The sequence below is a fragment of the Castor canadensis genome, chromosome 9, assembly GCF_047511655.1.
Source record: "Castor canadensis chromosome 9, mCasCan1.hap1v2, whole genome shotgun sequence".
Taxonomy (NCBI): domain Eukaryota; kingdom Metazoa; phylum Chordata; class Mammalia; order Rodentia; family Castoridae; genus Castor; species Castor canadensis.
This window is the reverse complement of record NC_133394.1, coordinates 92,853,270-92,871,487: the sequence shown is the minus strand read 5'-3', so window position 1 is coordinate 92,871,487 and position 18,218 is coordinate 92,853,270. Positions and strand designations below refer to the sequence as shown.

Genomic DNA, 18,218 nt, shown 5'->3' with positions numbered 1-18,218 from the left:
GCTTCATAAAGGGTTTTTGCCAAGAGAGAGTACTTGGGGATCCAGATCCGGCAGAAACTTGCTGCTCTTAGAAATTCTCTAATCTGTTGACAGGTCTTGGGGGTCAGAATGGAGCAGAAGGCCTGTTTCCTCTCAGAACCCAATCTACATTGTCCTTGTGCTAGGTGAAACCCAAGGTATTTGACAGTACCCTGGCAAATGTGAATCTTCTTTCAGAAAACCTTATATCCTTGTTTCTACAAAAAGGAGAGAAGGCAAATTCCTTTCACACAATCCTCCTGAGTTGCTCCAGCCAACAGAAGGTCATCTATGTGCTGGAGGAGTGTGCAGCCATGCTGGTCAGCCAAGAAAGCCTTTAGGTCAGATGCCAGGGCAGTCTCAAAGATAGTGGGAGAGTTTTTGAAGCCTTGTGACAACTAAGTCCAAGTCAATTGTCCCTTTTCTGCAGTACTAGATTTTTTCCATTAGAAGGCAAAGATGGGTTGGCTTTGTGGGTCCAGGAGGATGCAGACAAATGCATCCTTAAGATTCAGGCAGGTAAAGAATTTTGCCTCAGCTTGGATGATGCCCAAAAGCATTTGGGACTACAGGGTGTAAGGTAACAGTTGCTGAGTTGACTGCACAGAGGTCCTGAACTGGCCTAAAGTCTTCAGTCCCTGGTTTTGGACAGGCAGTAAGCGGGTGTTCCAGGGAGACTGACAAGGCCAAAGCATCCCATACTTCAAGAGTCTGTCAAGATACTTTTGGATCCTAATCTGGGCCTTTTGAGGAATGTAGTATTGTCTTGGCTCCTGGCTTTAATTCTACTGAGGCAGTCCAGGGGGATTGTCCCCAGCCCAAACTCCTGGAATCTTAAAGGGGGGAAGTTCAGGCATCTCAGGAATTTCTTTTTTAGGCATAGAGTCATAATTCCTCCTCCTGTGTAACTGTGAGGGTCAGAATCTTGGCTTCAGGTCCTCTCAGCTTTAAAGCTGCCATGCCATCAGAGTCAAAGGTTCTGTGCCCTTAGCTTGCACACAAATCTCTGCCCATCAAGGCACAGGGCAATCAGGAAGGTAAAGGAACTCATGTCTCACTTCATGCTTTCCTAGTTTGCATTTTCTGGATATGAAGAAGGGGCAGCAAGTCTGCTCTCCCATGGGCCCAACAATGGTTGCATGTCTTGGTGAGACAGGGCCCACGGTTTGGGTTACAACTGAATGGGTCACACCAGTGTCCACCATTAGGTCAATGGGACAGCCCTATTTAGAGCATAGGCTCCTGGGGGCCCAGTAGAATGGAGCCCAGTCTGTCCTAGTTCTCCTTACAATCCTCAAAAATGGCAAGTCTGACAATGTCTTCCTCCCAGAAGCCGCTTCTCCCTCTGCTTCTGGTTGGGGGGAGGGGGGAAGGGAGCTTCTGGGGGTCCCTGGGCCATTGGGGACATTCATTTTTCCAGTATCCTTCTTGACAATAGTAAGTACACTGGTCCTGCCTTAGTTCCTCTCTAGGGTGAGGCCATTCCAAGGCACTGACTGCCATCCACGATTATTACCTCTTCCTCTGCCATGGCGTGCACACTGGGGCCTGCCTGACTGTCTGGCCAGAGCCATGGCAAGGAGGTCTACCTTCTTTTTCATCTTTCTGTTGGCCTCCCATTTGGCTTCCTGACCTCGACTGACAGAGACTTTTGTGGCCACCTCCAAAGCTGCCTGGCATTCATCCCAGCAAACCCCTCAAGCTTTTGCAACTTTTGCCTTATGTCCCCTTGGGCCTGGCTGACAAAGGCTGCATTAATCATCCCTTGGTTTTCGCCCACCTCTGAGTCAAAAGGGGTGTACAGGTGGGAGGCATCACATAGACGCTTGGAAAACTGACCCAGGCTCTCATCTGGCCCTTGGTGGACTTCTGTTGTCTTAATTATGTTCATGCTTTTTTCCTTCCTTCCTTCATGCCTCCTAATAATGCCTCCTGATACTGCTCAAGCTGCTGGTAATCTCGGTCATCATTAGGTCTCAGTGGGGGTCCTCGCTGGGGAGTTAGCCCTGAGCGTAGGCTTGGGCATTTAGAGTGTCCACAGGGCATGGTCTTCCCACCACCTTTAGAGCCACCAAGGTTAGATGGCATTGCTCCTCAGTACTAAATAGAGTCAGAAGAAGCTGTTGGCTGTCTGTCCAGGTGGGCTTATGAGTTTGAATGATGGAATGCAGATCAATCAGGGCCTGAAGCTTTTCTGTGAAGGATGGGGTATGGAGCTTCCAATTAAGGAGATCTGTGGTGGTGAAGGGCTGGTAGACAAATGTTCACCTTCTTCCTTGTATCTGGCCATGATGGTCATAATATATTTGGCCTGGACCTCTCTTAGGGGCATCTGCAGGGTGGTGGGTTACAGGGGAGAGGCTAGGCCTGTAGTGGGACTGTTCAAGTATTCCTGGTTAAACCTAGGGGCCAGTCTCACAGGGAGCTGTGGAGTGAGGACTGGTGGGCTCAGAGTGAGCATGAGGTTCATGGGGCCTGAGGAGGGTGGGGTTGTTGCAGTCTCAAGGACTCCTGGGCTCAGCCTTGTAGGCATATTTGCTGCTGGGGCTTCCCCGTCAGATGCTGCTTCCCCTTCTGGGGGTGAAGAAGTGGACGGTGGTGGCAAAGGTGGGTAAAGTAGCACACGGGGGCGGGGGTGTGCTACTAATTAGTAGGGTCTCCTGCTAATATTGGTTTCTCTGGCTTTTTACATTTTTCTCTGCACTTGGAAGCTGCTGCTACCCTGGCTACCATGACCCTACATGCTTCCTCTAGGTGGGTATGAGTCCTATGCCTGCCCTTTAGAGAAGGGAAGGGCAGGTGACTGCACACTTGATCCTCTCTGCTGCTCCCAGTGTAGCACTGCCTGTGGTAGGTCACAGTGGTCATTATGCCCTGAAGATGGATGCATGACCTTTATATGGGGAATGGGCTCCATAGGATATAAGACCATGATCTCAATCTTTGGTCCAGGGTGTGGGTGAGCCTGGGGTTTTAGGGAATGGAATCTTGTAGCCCAGGGCATTTCCCCATTCCTGCACACACCAACCTATTTGTCCATGCTGACAGCCTGGCTGTAAAAGTGCTGAGCAAGGTAAAAACCCAAGCTAGGAAATGATGTGCGACTTGAAATGAGTTGTCATTTTTGTAATAAAGGAGGAACAGGCTGAGTGTGGTGGCTTAAGCCTGTAATCTCAGCTACTCAGGAGGTACAGATCAGAACTGGGGTTCAAGGCCAGCCCAGGCCAAAAGTTAGAGAGATCCTATCTCAACAAATAAGCTGGGTATGGTGGTCTATCCCTTTGATTCCCAACTACATGGGAGGCTGTAGTTAGAAGGATTGCTGGTCCCAGGCCTGCCCCAGGCAAAAACAGGAGACTCTATCTGCAAATTAGCCTGGGTAGGGAGAGTGCTGGCACAGAAAATCCAGCCTGGTGATACCCTGCAGGGGCAGGGCAGAGCTAACCAAGAAACAAAGGCCAGAAAGGCAAAAGGATGTTAACTGAAAAGGTAAATACAAATAGAGAGCATGTACTTTAGAAAACTTACCATTGAAAGTGAAGGATGTGCTGAAGATGAAATGGACCTTCTAACTGTGTGACAGGCGTGTTACTCCTGACCTAGTAAAAAGTGGGAAAGAAAGGCTCAGAAAGGTTCAAACATGAGGTTGTTTCTTCAGTGTTTGGAAGGAGATCCTGGAACATAATAGGCATTTAATACTTGCTGCAAGTTGAATATGAAAGCTTATCAAAGACTAAGGAGGGAGGAATTTAGGAGTTTTTGATCTACTTAATACTTTTTTGTCAGTGTCTTCTATCCCTGTTCTTGGTGTTTGTTAGTCGCTGCTCTAGAACTGCTCTAGAATACTCACCATATGACTGTCCACGTCTGCACGTGTCAATAAGCAATCCTATATACAAAGTGGTAGGTAAAACACTACCAAACTTGAGCTCAATAATCCTGACTTGACCTCAGTAACCCAGGAAGGTAGGGATTATTATCCCCATTTTACTCTTTTGTGTGTGTGTGTGTGGTACTGGGTTTGAACTCAGGACCTGGTGCTTGGTAGGCAGGTGCTCTACCACTTGAGCCACTCTGTCAGCTCTTTCTGCATTGGTTATTTTTGAGATAGAATCTCACTTCATGCCCAGGCCAGCCTGGGTTGTGATCCTCCTATTTATGTTTCCCCACTGTGAAAGTTGACTAAATTGGGTCTTTTCTGTCAAAAGATAGAACATAAGACTCTTAATCTCAGGGTTGCGTGTTCAAGCCCCTTGCCCCCCTCCCTCCTCCACTGGCCTGAATCACACTGTGTAGTATGTCTGTCATTGTGTGGATATTTGCTAATTTCCCCAGTTGCCTAATGTGCTATGTAAAGTTTCTGCCTTTAGCAGAGAATTGTTTGTCCTCAGATGTCCTAAACTCAAACTGCTAGTTTTAAGATAGTCATTGTCCAAAGGAATCTCTGCTCCAAGGTCTCCTTGACCCACGGGTTAATAATATACTTGGCACTGCCATTTCAGGTCAACAGTCATTTCGGGCCTCAGTTTCCCCAGAATCCTAGAATTCTGTACTTCATGGGTCACCCTTTTGTCTTCATGTATACCAACCAAATTAAGTTTTGTGTTCATGCTCTCCAATCATGTCTGCTCTTGCACTATGTCTTCCCCTAAACCTCACCTGAGTGAGTTGCAAAGACTGTGAACCTGAGCATCCTTCCTTAGAGAAAGGGGCAGTCCTGCATTAGGGATAAAAACTGAGGCTCTCTGTGCCCAGTGTGCTGGCTTGCCTGACTCTGGTTGGAGGCACACCCTTTTACAGAAGTAAATTTAGTCTTGCCCGTCAACTTCTGAGCAAGTGTCTGATTTGTGATTGTGGCAGCACCCTAATATTTCTAACACCACATAGCTGGAATGAATAAGTGCAAGCAGCCATGCCCAGCCTTTGGTTGAGATGGGGTCTCATGTACTTCCCTGGACTGGCCTTGAACCATTTTTACCTTTTAAGTAGCCAGGATTACAGGCTTAAGCCACCATACCCAGCACCCATTTTATTCTTGAAAACAATGAGAAGATCTCAAAGAGACTAAGTAACTTGCCTAAGAGCATGTCAACATAAAGTAAATGTAGAGAAGCTCTCCAGATCTTAATAAATTCATTCAGAAGTAACATTACAATGGAATAGTTTGCCATAGTAAGCTGTGTGCGTATTCAAGAAGGTGGATGCAAGGGAAAGTTTTTGAAGGCAAAGTGAGAATCACATAAATCATTCTGAAACAACAATCCTTGATTATAAGGATCAGTTGCAAGAGTGGTGTCAGTCCCAGATTAAACAGACAGCTGTTGGGCCTATGTCCTTTGGAGAAGTATTTTTTATGGATATTCCTGTAATCTTTTGCAAGGTTGTGGTTCTGGCCGAGTCTTTTCTGATGGTTATTGTTATCTGGGAAAAGCGTAAGATCCCCTCCTGCACAGCCTCCCAGTATTACTTTGTTTTTTGTTAGGGATTGCCATTTTGATTTTGACAACTTTCACAATCAGATTCCTAGTGAAGGTCTTGTGGAAGTGTAAACTACCTCACCTCAAATATATTTCTTTGGCACATTTTGAACTGGTTATTCAGAAAAACTGCTGACTTCTATAGATACAGGAAGGGTTTTGGAAAGCTGTCCTTAAACCTCTGTGTATGGGTCTACTAGAATCTAATACACCCATGCTCCTCTCTCTGTTTGCTTCCCCTTTCTCTTTGCTTCCTGGGCACCATGAGGTGAGCAGCTGTAACCCCACCATATGGTCCCCACCGGGATGTTGTCTCACCAGAGGCCAAAAAGCAATGGATCCAACTAAACGTGGACTGAAACCTCTGAGACCATGAACCAAAACAAACCTTTCCTCCTTTAAGTTAGTTCATATCAGGTATTTTGTTATGGAGATGGAAAGCTGACCAATACAGCATACAATCGATTTTGTATGTTCTTTTTCCTGTAATCTGTCTATAGATTTCATAGAATAAAATTATCAGATCTTCAGAAGCCCATGAGAGATCAACACATTAAGGGAAAAGAAGGTAGTTTTCATTTTAACATTTCCGTCCTCCACTCTTTACCAAGCTGGTCTGGGAATGCCCAGAGCCACACAACACTGCAATTTATTTAAGATCTCTAGAGTCCTCATCTTAGAAATTCTCTAGATTACAGTCTGAATAGTTCCTGTGAGCTTAAGTGCATGTTAGGCACTGTTCCCAGCACTTTCCATGTGATAACCAATCTAGTCCTCATAAAATCTGATGAGTACCTCATTTTTATAGACAAGGACACTAAGGTACAGAGAAGTTAGGTAACTTTCCCAAGGTTATACAGGCAGTAAATCACAGAGCCAGAATTCAGGTACAGGTGATCTGGTGCCAGTGCTCATGCTTTTACCATTATTCTCTAAGCAAGCTCTGACATGCAAGAAAAGTGGAATAAGTAAGTATGTATCTGAAGTAGTTTGGAGAGATTTAAAAATATTTTAATTAGTTGTTTTAAACCAACAGAAACTTGTCAAGCTGGCTATTCAAATTTAAGTCACTTTGTAATTGTCACAAGAAATTATTTATTCATTTTTATTTTGGGTTTTTCTTTTTTGTGTGACAGGGCTTTTTTTAGCTCAGCTGCCTTCAAACTTGTGATCTTCCTGCCTCCGCCCCCAGAGTGCTGGGATTACAGGCATGTACCACCATGCCCAACATCACAGGATTTTAAAGGAAAATAATGAAAATACCTATACGTTAAATTATTTACTTCAGCATCAACTGGGAGATGACGAGGTTATTAGTCTATTTCTGTTGTAACCGAATACTAGGATGAGGTGAGTTATAAAGAACAGAGGTTTATTTTGGTTCTGGAGGTTTTTGGGAAGTCCAGAAGCAAGTGGCTGTGTCTTATGAGGGCCACATGTTACTTCAATTCATGGTGGGAAAACAGAAGGAAAAGTGGGGACTTGGGAAAGAGAGAAAAGCAAGCCAGGTGTGGTGGTGCAGGCTGTAATGCCAGCATCCAGAGGATGAAGCAGGAGAATCACAAGTTCAAGACCAGCCTGGGCAACAAAGAAAGACCCTGTTTCAAAGGGGAGGGAGAGAGAGAGAGAGAGAGAGAGAGAGAGAGAGAGAGAGAGAGAGAGAGAGAGAGAAGGGGTCCATACTCCCAAGATAGCTGATCCAGTCCTTTGAGAAAGATATTAATCCATTCTCAAGGGCTCTGCCCCCATGACTCAAATAACCTCAGTAGATCCCACCTCTTAACACTGCTACATCAAGGAAGTAGGGTTCTAACAAATGAAATTTTGGTGGACACACTCAAACCATATCAGTCCTCATGAATGCTATTAACATCCTTATAAAAGAGACCTAAGAGACAGACACCTATCAACTTTGCTGCCATGTAAGAACATAGAAAGGAGGCACCTTTTTATGAGTCAGAAAAACAGGCCTTCTCCAGACACCAAATCTACCTTGATCTTGTACTGTTCAGCCTCCAGTACAGCGAGAAATTTCTATTGCTTAAAAACTATCCAGTTTGGGCTGACAGAGTGGCTCAAGTGGTAGAGCGCTTGCCTAGCAAGCCAGCAGCCCTGAGTTCAAACACCCCAGTACCACCAAAAAAAAAAAATCCAGTTTATAATATCTTGTTTGATCTCTCAAACAGACTAAGACACCATGGTAGGTGCTAAGAATAGTGGTAATTTCTTACCATCCAAAGATTCAAATTCAATGGTAGAGTCAATCACCTCAAATATTTTAGGTGAAAAAAGACCAATTATAAGTTGTAATGATAAATACCATTAACCACATAAAAAAGATCTTCTCTTCCCCAAATCATTGTATGTGTACTTTAAGGCACTTGTAAGAATGGTGGTCCATTTTCGAGGCATTTTATCAGCTTGGGAATGTTGGAGGAGAGACAGCTGATTCAGAAACTTAAACTGGATGGGGTAAATCACGATAAAGTAAGGGAATGTGTTACATGCTAGAAAGCACATATCACATGGAGATCTTCCTGCCACAGAGGCAGATAATCACCTAAATCCTGTCTCTAAAACTTGACCAATCCCAAGAGGTATATTTTAAATAACCTAAAAGGAATTAAGTGACGTATATGAAAAGTACACCCCATAGTACTCAGCCAATGAGGAACCAGGGGAGGGACTTGCACAATAGGCAATATAATGGTTATTGTAATATAATGCCAGAGCAGTGTCTCTTCTCATCAGGCACCCAACTTGTAAGGTTGCCATTAAAGCCTCACTTCTTCTGTCTTCCACATGTTTTTGAGTCCATTCTTTCAGTTTGGACCAGCCAACATATTTCTCACACGTTGAACTTGCATTGAACACTAAACCAGTTTGAACTAGCTATCTCAGGAATGCTGTGCACTGATTGACTTGGGTTGGGTTGTCCACATATGAACCAGTCCCTGGTAGAATGTAACTATAGTGGTTGGTTTTTACTAATATGAACCAATCATTAAGACTGAGTGTAACCATTCCCCCAAAATAAGTGTCAGCTATGCAATGGGGGGAGGATAGGATAATTACCATAGAAACATCTATTATGTTCATTAAAAATTCTGAATGCTTGACACTTAGTAGAAGGCAGTCTATGAAAGAGCTGTATTGGATGTAAAAGGGGGAAGGAAAGATTCCTTCTAGCAAGGAGTATCTAGGAACACCTCTAGGAAAATATGTTAAGAGTTTTCATTGCTGCAAACAAATACCTGAGAGAACAACTTAAAGGGGGAAAGATTTATTTTTGGCCCATGGTTTCAGAGGGTTCAGATCATGATTGCTTGGTTCATCATGGTCATGTAATATGTGGAGGAGGAGTTCCCTTGCCTCATGACACAGAGAGAAAGACTTGGGAAACTGGTATAGCATTCAAAGTCATGCCCCAGTGACCTGCTTCCTCCAACAAGGACCCATAGCTTAAAGCTTCCAGAACCTCACAAAATAGCACCACTAGCTGGGGACCAAGAATTCAACACATGAGACCATGGAGGACATTTCAAATTTAAACCATAACATTCCACTTCTGGTCTTCAAAGGCTAACAGCCATCTCATAAAGCAAAATGAATTCAGTCCATCTCCAAGAGTCCCCAAAGTTTTAACAGTTCCAACATTGTTCAGAAGACTAAATCCAGAGTCTTAAACTCAAGGAAATCTCTTGACTATGAGCCTCTGTAAATTAAAATAGAAAGCTACATGCTTCCTAGATACAATGGCACAGAGTAAACATTCCCATTCCAAAAGGGAGAAATTGGGGCATGGAAAACAGGAAAGGGACTAAAGCAGAGCAAAACTCAGCAGAGCAAACATTAAACCCTGTAACTCAATATCCAGCAGCATCTGTGGCATGTAGTGGTAGGATATACGCTTCCAAGAGCTTAGAAATCCCATCCCTGTAGCCTTGTTGTTTGTAGCCCATATGGTCTTTGTCTTGGGCTGGCTCTGCTAGTTGCCTACAGCTTTTTCAACAGATGCTCCATGTTTCTTGACATCTCCAACTTCCTGGGGTCTTCATCGAAGTTTAGGTTTCACTCTCAAGGCATCATGCATCATTCTTTCAGGGGTTTCCTGCAGGAATTCTGACCCTACCACACATTGCCTGACTTCCCAGGTCTTCCTTTGAGATCTGAGTGGAAGCCTCCATGACTCTGTAAGTCTTACCTTCTACATACCTGCAAAACCAGCACCACATGGAAAATGCCAAGGCCTGCTGTCCATGGGTGTAGTAGCCAGGCTGTCTTGGACCACAGCTGCAGCAAATTCTGAGCACCTTGGTAGCTGAACCTGGGAAAACATTTCCTAAGTAGCCCCATGCTTAAAGGGCACCCTGGAGCTCTCTTCTCAAAGCAAAGTCTTTCAAATAAGTTAAAATCTTGACACCCTTGATCCTAGGATAGTTGGAATCTAGTAAATTCCTGAGATGTCCTCAAGGCATTTTTCCTAACATCCTGGTACAAAGTACTTGCTTTCTTTCTAATGGTGATAATCTCTAACCACACTATCTTTGTCTCCAACATTAAACAGCTCCTTTCCTGACTAAACTGCACATTTTTCTAATCTGTTTGCTCTACATTTTTCTTCCATTTCTCATTTAAAGTGGCTAAAAGAAGTCAGAAATATCCATGTCATAGCCTGAATGCTATGTTGCCTTGAAATATCTTCTGCCGAACTAATTAGCCTCATTCAAAGTCTTACGACATGGAAAAACAGATGAATTCTTTGCCAGAATGCAACATGAATAGCCCATAGTTCAATTTCTAATAGAATCTTCATTCTCATCTGAATTCACAGAAGTGCAATCTTTACTGTCTAAATTTTCATCAGCATTCTGGTCTTCTGAGCTCCCATCAGCATCCCCCATTAAGCTCTGCTTATAGCATTCTAGTGATACCAGACTGGATTGTTGTTCCCCGGGTTCGGGTCCTGGTATAGGCAATGATTGAAGGCACCGGATAAGGAGTTGAGAGTTAAAGTAAGTTCTTGCCAGACCAGGAGTTAAGAGCAAAGCAAGCACAAAGTTTATTAAAAGGATAGCAAAGCACCCTAATGGGTGGGACTCAGTGTAAGAGCTAAGCCAAAGAATGGCAAAAATTCATGAGTTTATAAAGGGTCTGACTTAGACACTCCTGCCACACTCTATTTGAAGCTGTCGCTATAATTGGCTGTCTGATTAACTTCTTACCTTTCTCAGAATGGTCATTCCAAGAGGGTCTCGTTAGTCCATCCTGTCCTTGAGTCTTGTCATCTGCATTTTGTTATTCTGTTGAGACTCCCTTTGCGTTTAGCTTGGGTTAGTTTGCTGTGTTACTTTCCTTTAGGGGGTCAATAGTTCATCTCCTTAGGTGTCTGCCTCTAGGAATGCTTTTTCGTTTCCCTTATCTGGGGACAAAAAGAGTGCTGCACTTTACCACCTGCGTGAGGAGGCGGCTTCTCAAGTGTCTCCTTGTTTTGCTTTTAAGGATGCCTTCCTGTCTCCTTTATCTAAAACAAAGTTACTTCTGCCATCCTTTCCTTCACATCCCCAGGGTCACTTATTGCCAGAGACATTTCTGCCATTTTATTTCCCTTCGCATTTGTCCCCTTACCCTAGAACTTCTTTAACCCACTTCTCCAGACTCTTCCAAATTCCCCCGCAACCAGTTCCAGAGGCTTAAGAACCACATTGTCACGTTTAGTCCTGAAACCAATTTTCTATATTAGTTATTTTGTGCGGCTGTGACCAAAACACCCGAGAGAACAACTTAAAGGGGGAAAGGTTTTCTTTTGGTTCATGGTTTTGGAGATTTCAGTCCATAGTCCTTGGCTCTATTGATTCTGAGCACAGCTAAGAGGACCATTACAGCAGTGGAACCTCATGGAGGACAGAAAGCAGAGTGAAGGAAGGACTGGGGACCAGATATAACCTTCAAAGTCACATTCCCCCCCAGTGACCTACTACCTCCAACTCTGCCCCACCCCTTTAAATTTCCAGAAAATAATGCTAGCATCTCACCACATGAGCCTATGCAGGACTTGTGATAGTCAAACCATGACAGTGGGATTAGGGTTGGAACATGAAAGATATTTATAAAGACCCACTAGTAAAGGATTTTTAAACAACATGCACAAAATTAACAAAGATAACATACAGAAGGGAAGAACAGAAAGTAGAACAATGTAATTAAAGAGGAGAATGAGTAGGGAATAAAGATAGATAAGCAGCCAGGTTTGGGAGGCTTTGAATACCAATCTGCTATGATTTGGTTATGGTGCAAGTGTGTTTGCCAAGAGCTCTAGAAGCTTGGTCTTCAGTGTGGACATGCTGAGAGACAGTGGGACTTTTAAAAGGTGGGGCCCAGTGGGAAGTCATCAGATCACTGAGGGCCCCGCCCTGGGAAGAATTGATACAGTTCTCTCCGTACGCTGATTAGCTGTCTTTAGAGTGTTATTATAAAAGAGCAACCTGACCCCTGAATCACTTTCTGGCTTTCTGTCTTGCTGTATTCTCTTCAGAATCTGATCGGACCAACCAATCAGAACGTTGCAGGCACAGCCAACCAAAATGCTGCTTTCTGCACAACTAATAAGCATAAAGACTGAGCAACCCCTGGAGAAAATGGATGAAAACCTCAGATGACATCAATTCTCAGACCCCCCTCTCTTAAGATGCACCCGCCCCCAACTTTGGGGACTCTACTCTCTCGCTTTATACTTTTCGATAAGCTCTTTGGCTTTACGCTTTTCTCATTATCTGTTAAATTCATTCTGTAGCTTTGTGAGACAAGAACTAAGTCTCAAATCTTGTGTTTCAGAGGGTCCTGCCAGGGCCCTGGGGAACTCGCCTCCTCAGCCTGCCTTTATCCTCAGCACAGCCACAGGCAATAGGCAGGGTTCCTAGCTCAGCCCAGGGGTCACCAAGAATGAGGTAGGTAAAAGCAACCATGGGTCCAGAAAGGAGCGCTTAAAGGGGAAAGTAAGATGAATCTATTGAATTTGTGTAGGCCCAGGTCCTAGTAAGTCCAGGAGGTACAAAGATGTGAGGTGTAAAAAACTTTATTTCCAACATTTTTCTCATAAATACATGTAACGGGTGCTAGAAGTACAGCTCAGTGTTCTTGCCTCACATGTACAAGGCTATAAAGCCTTCTTAACCTTTTTGTTTTTGCAGAACTGGGGTTTGAACTCAGGGTCTTCACCTTGAGCCACTTCACCAGCCCTATTTTGTGAAGGGGTTTTTCGAGATAGGGTCATGTGGCACTATTTGCCCAGGCTGGCTTCGAACCTTGATCCTCCTGATTTCTGCCTCCTGAGTAGCTAAGGTTATAGGCGTGAGTCCCCAGTGCCTGGATGCCTTAACCATGTTAACAGTTAATAGCATCACGTACATTCATGTTTTTATGCAGCCATCACTGCCACCCGTTGGCCCCCTACTATTTTTTCTGGCAACTATTTTTTTCCAACTTCAGTTATAGAGCCATGGTTAATCTTATTCTCTAATTCATGGTACCATACCGACAATTGGGTGTGCAAGTCCCTCTCTTCTGCATTCCTTTTTCTATTCATTTGTTCCTGTTCTCTGCTTCCATTCCTCTGTTGTTTTCCTAGTGATTCACTCTCAAGTTTGGGGTATATCCTTCTCTTTGGGTGTATTGATATATATATATATATATATATATATATATATATATATATATATATGAGCTTTTATATATTTTATAAAAATATAAAAATATAAATAAATATAATAAATATTTTTATAATAAATATAAAAATATAAATAATATATTTATATATTATATATATATATGAGCTTTTCTATTACTGTATAACTTACCCAATAAAATGCACAAACTGGAAGCGTGCAGCTCACTGAATTTTCACATATGCACTACCACATATCCAGTACCCAGATCAAGATATAGAATCTGTCCATCTTCCTAACATCTTCTTGCTGGCTCCAAGTAAACACAACTCTGACATCTACTGCTACAAATTAATTGTGCCTGCATGAAACTTCATGTAAATAAAAAGAATATTCTCTTGAAATCTAGCTAGTTTTGCTTAACATTAAAAAATCCTTGTTTGGATTTTTTGGGGGAGGGTTATTAGACATTTTTTAATCAATTTTTTAGTTGGATTCTTAGGTCATTGATTTTTCAAACTTTCTTGTTCTTTTTTTATTTTTGTGCATTGAGTCTGGAAAAACTTTAAGCCTATTTTGTGTGTGTGTGTGTGTGTGTTTGTGTGTGTGTGTGTGTGTGTGTGTGTGTTAGGTGTTTTTGAGATAGTGTCTCGTGAGCTGTTTGCCTGGGCTGGCTTTGCACCACCGTCCTCCTGATCTCTGCCTCCTGAGTAGCTAGGATTACAGGCGTGAGTCACTGATGCCTGGCCTCTCTATTTTTTAATATTGCCTCTCTCCCATTTCTATCATTTTCTAATGCAAGTCTGATTAGATTTCCATGTTCTCCATTTATTTTTCTTCCTTTTTCTTTCCTTCCTTCCTTCCTTCTTTTCTTGGTGGCACTGGCAAACCCAGGGCCTCACACATGTCAGAGAAGTGCTCTCCCACTGAGCAACATCCCTCAGTCCTGTATTTTCCATTTCTTTGCCTCTCTGTGCTGGCATTTTTTCAGAGCTATCTTTGGTCCCTTTTGAGCAGTGTCTAGTCTATTATTTAATTAGTTCATAATTGCAATGATTATATATTTTATTTTTTTTCAATGTACTTGGCCCATATTTATAATTTCTAAACACATATATTATTAGATATAATATATACACAACGTAAACATACATTTTGTATATAACTAACTGTATTTATTCATATTCTGCTATCCATACATACCAATATATAAAGTCTCTGTAGGTCTGGTTTTTGTTTCTGCTCTCTCTTGGTCATTACATCTTGATTCTTTATAGATTTTTTTTCCTTTTTTTTCTTTATTCATATATTCACATGTGCATACATTGTTTGGGTCATTTCTCCCCCCTGCTCCCCACCCCCTCCCTCTGCCCCCACCCTCTTGCTTTTTTTTTTTTGCTGGTGAGCTCACGTCCACTGTGAATTTATCTGCAGAGCTTCTGTGAGAACCTTCTAAGGGTGCAGTCATCTGGGTTCAATGTAGTCCTGCAGGAGCAATGTGCAACACCTTGTCCAGGCATCATCCAGGACTGTTTTCTAATTTCTCAAATGAAAGTTCTGTTGTCTTCATTGTTCAAATGTTATTTTTCTGGAAAATACCACAAACTAAGTTAAGTATTGCTGAGTATGTAGTCAAGTGCTCAGAGGTAGTAATTAGTCTTTAGCTGAGAAAGATGAAGCAATAGTGTTTGGAAACCTCGGTTACACGGAGGGTTGGTTCCTGAACCTCCCTTCCGCAGGATACCAAAATCCAAGGAGGCTCAAGTTCCTTAAACAATCTGGTGTAGCATTTGCATATAACCCACGTGTATCCTTCTGCAGACTTTAAATCATCTCTAGATTACTTAAAGTGAATAATACAATGTAGATACTACGGAAACAGGCGTGCTGTTGTGCCATTTGGAGAATAATAAAGAAAAAAGTCTGTACGTGTTCGGTATGGGTATAATTTTTTTCCTGAGTATTTTTGATTCAAAGTGGAGGATCCGTCAACATGGAGGACCAACTATGTTCGAGTAATCTTTTTTGGAGCCAAAATGGCCGTTGTACCTTTAGAGGGCTAGAAAAACACCTGAAACATCATCTCATTCTTAAATAACATTTGATTACTATATGTAACAGATTACCTCTGAGGAGGGAGGGAGGAAAGTGGGGAGGAGAGAGAGAGAGAAAGAGAGGGAGAGGAGATTCTCTAAGTAACTATTATAATTTTAAAAATAAGTAAAGAAGAATGCTATTTGTCTGTTGCCAAAAATGGAGTCCGAATTACTATATGGAGCAAACTTTAATTTGTGAGTCTGTGGAAGGTGATTTCTTCTAATCACCTTCTGAATTTCTGGAAACAGGTGATTTCTTTCTTATTCATGCAATAAATGCCAGAAACTAAGTACCAAAATGACAAGGACCAAGTCTATTGTATTCTCCATTGGATCTCCAGTGTCCTGAATGATGCACAGCAGATGGATATTTGTTGAATGAATATGTGCTAGGCAGAGTACTGGAAGCAAGATGGACATGATCCCTTTCCTTAGTCTTCTAGAAACCCTACTTCCTCAAAGTAATAAAAACCTTGAATTTACCATAAAGCTAACATCAAACAGAATAAACATAAGAAAACTAACCAATTAGGCTACTGATAATGGATAATGATGACCTAGATAACTTTTTCCATTAATTTTTTTTTTTTTTTTTGGCGACAGCATGTACTTATGTAGTCCAGGATGGCCTCAACTTTGCTATCCTCCTGCCTCCCAAGTGCTGGGTTTATGGTGGTGTGTACCACTATGCCAGACTTTGTGTTCTTTACCTTCATTATTTCATTGAGCCCTCCCGATAACCCTGTAGGTAGTAACTATTATTGCCACCATTTTCAGACGAGGTAATTGATGAAGACTGGGAGAAATTTAAATAACAATGTCCTCCACGGCACTTATTAAGTGGTAGAAGTAATAAAAAGCTAGACATCGATCTACCATTTGATCCAGCAATACCACTCTTGGGGATATACCGAAAAGACTGTTACTCCAGAGGCACCTGCACATCCATGTTTATTGCGGCACTATTCACAATAGCCAAGTTATGGAAACAGCCAAGATGCCCCAGCACTGACGAATGGATTAAGAAAATGTGGTATCTATACACAATGGAATTTTATGCAGCCATGAAGAAGAACGAAATGTTATCATTCGCTGGTAAATGGATGGAATTGGAGAACATCATTCTGAGTGAGGTTAGCCTGGCCCAAAAGACCAAAAATCATATGTTCTCCCTCATATGTGGACATTAGATCAAGGGCAAACACAACAATGGGATTGGACTTTGAGCACATGATAAAAGCGAGAGCACACAGGGAGGGGTGAGGATAGGTAAGACACCTAAAAAACTAGCTAGCATTTCTTGCCCTTAACGCAGAGAAACTAAAGCAGATACCTTAAAAGCAACTGAGGCCAATAGGAAAAGGGGAACAGGTACTAGAGAAAAGGTTAGATCAAAAAGAATTAACCTAGAAGGTAACACCCACGCACAGGAAATCAATGTGAGTCAATGCCCTGTATAGCAATCCTTATCTCAACCACCTAAAACCCTTGTTCCTTCCTGTTATTGCTTATACTCTCTCTACAACAAAATTAGAAATAAGGGCAAAATAGTTTCTGCTGGGTATTGAGGGGGTGGGGGGAGAAAGAGAGGGCGGAGTGGGTGGTAAGGGAGGGGGTGGGGGCGGGGGGGAGAAATGAACCAAGCCTTGTATGCACATATGAATAATAAAAGAAAAAGACAAAAAAAAAAAAAAAAGAAGCCCAGAGCAAGAAAAAAAACAACAAAACAAAACATGGTGGAAGTAAGATGCATGTCAGGGATGGGGCTCCAGGGTACACTCTGCAGAAAAGGCAGCTGAACACACACAGCAGTGAACATTCTGGAACTAGTTCAGACCAGGGGACCTTTGACAATATTCAGTATTTAATAGTTTCCAAAGGTGAAATCAAGTTCTTCCCAGAGAGTTTGAAGATGAGAAGAGTCTAGCTAAATAACTATAAGAATTATCCCACCACCACAAAAACAATTTAACTAAGGTGTGCAGATGGGGATAGGAGAGGACTTTCCTGCTGTTTCTTCTGGAAACAATACTTATATTTAAATCAAGAACACTCAGAAATAACAAGCAAATGTCACCAAACAAAGACACATCCTCATGTAATTGGTATTTACATGAGCACCTGTGCACCTACCAGGGTCAGGTGGATGGTAACATAACTTCTGGACGTGTAACAAGCACTGAAGCTGCTTTTGCCTAAAAGCACTGCCTTGTTAACTTGGACCACCAACTAACTGAGAGCAAGAGGTAAGTTTGGCATCTCTGCGACCATTTGTATGTGTGCTCTAAGCCATCCTCTCTGCAGCCACCTTGGAATCCAGGAAGGACAGGACTGATGTATAACATCTTTCCAAGTGACAGAGGAAACTGCCCTCAATAAAAAGAACAGCAGAACCAGGCAACAGTGACTTGCTGATCCTAACCAGATTGTTCCCCTCAAGTGATGACAGTGGCAGCAACTTCTCCAAAACCCCTCCCCAGACGAGGACTGAGATCCTGAGCAATCAGGCCCTACTTTGTCCACGACTGTTTAATAATTCGCAAACCTTTTGCCCCCTGCCTGCAATTCTTTCTCTGTGTGAACCTAAAGCTCATTCTGTACCCCGAAGATGGGCTGAAGCGCGAGCTTTTCCCGCTCACATGCTGCATAAACCTCCTTTCTCTGCTCTTTATCTTCACCCTTCTTTACTTGGCGCGTTGGGGCCAGAGGCGGGACCTGACATGCGGAACTCCCTAAATTGGGCCTGGGACCTCAAACTCCAGTTTTGACGCAAAAGAATTAAATAACAGTGGCGCAGAAGGCGACTGGAAATCAGCTGGTGACTAGATACAAGTGCGCAGCCCTCGCTACACAGAGGCAGTGGGGACAAAAAGAGTTCCAAGGCCTCTAAGAAGACATTCTCGTGCTAGAAATCTATTTTCCACTCCCCTTCCACTCTTTTCCTGCCTTTCTCATTTCCTTCT

The 18,218-nt window shown here is 42.8% G+C and overlaps 1 protein-coding gene across 1 annotated transcript in view; it reads left to right on the top strand.

Moving 5' to 3' along the window:
* The window catches only part of LOC109699387 (M-phase phosphoprotein 6-like), a 28,591-nt gene extending 10,600 nt beyond the window's left edge, over positions 1–17,991 (top strand). The window contains exon 3 of the mRNA XM_074041130.1: positions 17,845–17,991. Within this exon, the coding sequence (XP_073897231.1) occupies positions 17,845–17,991 (147 nt within the window). The remainder of the gene's footprint in view (positions 1–17,844) is intronic.
* Positions 17,992–18,218: the final 227 nt, after the last annotated feature.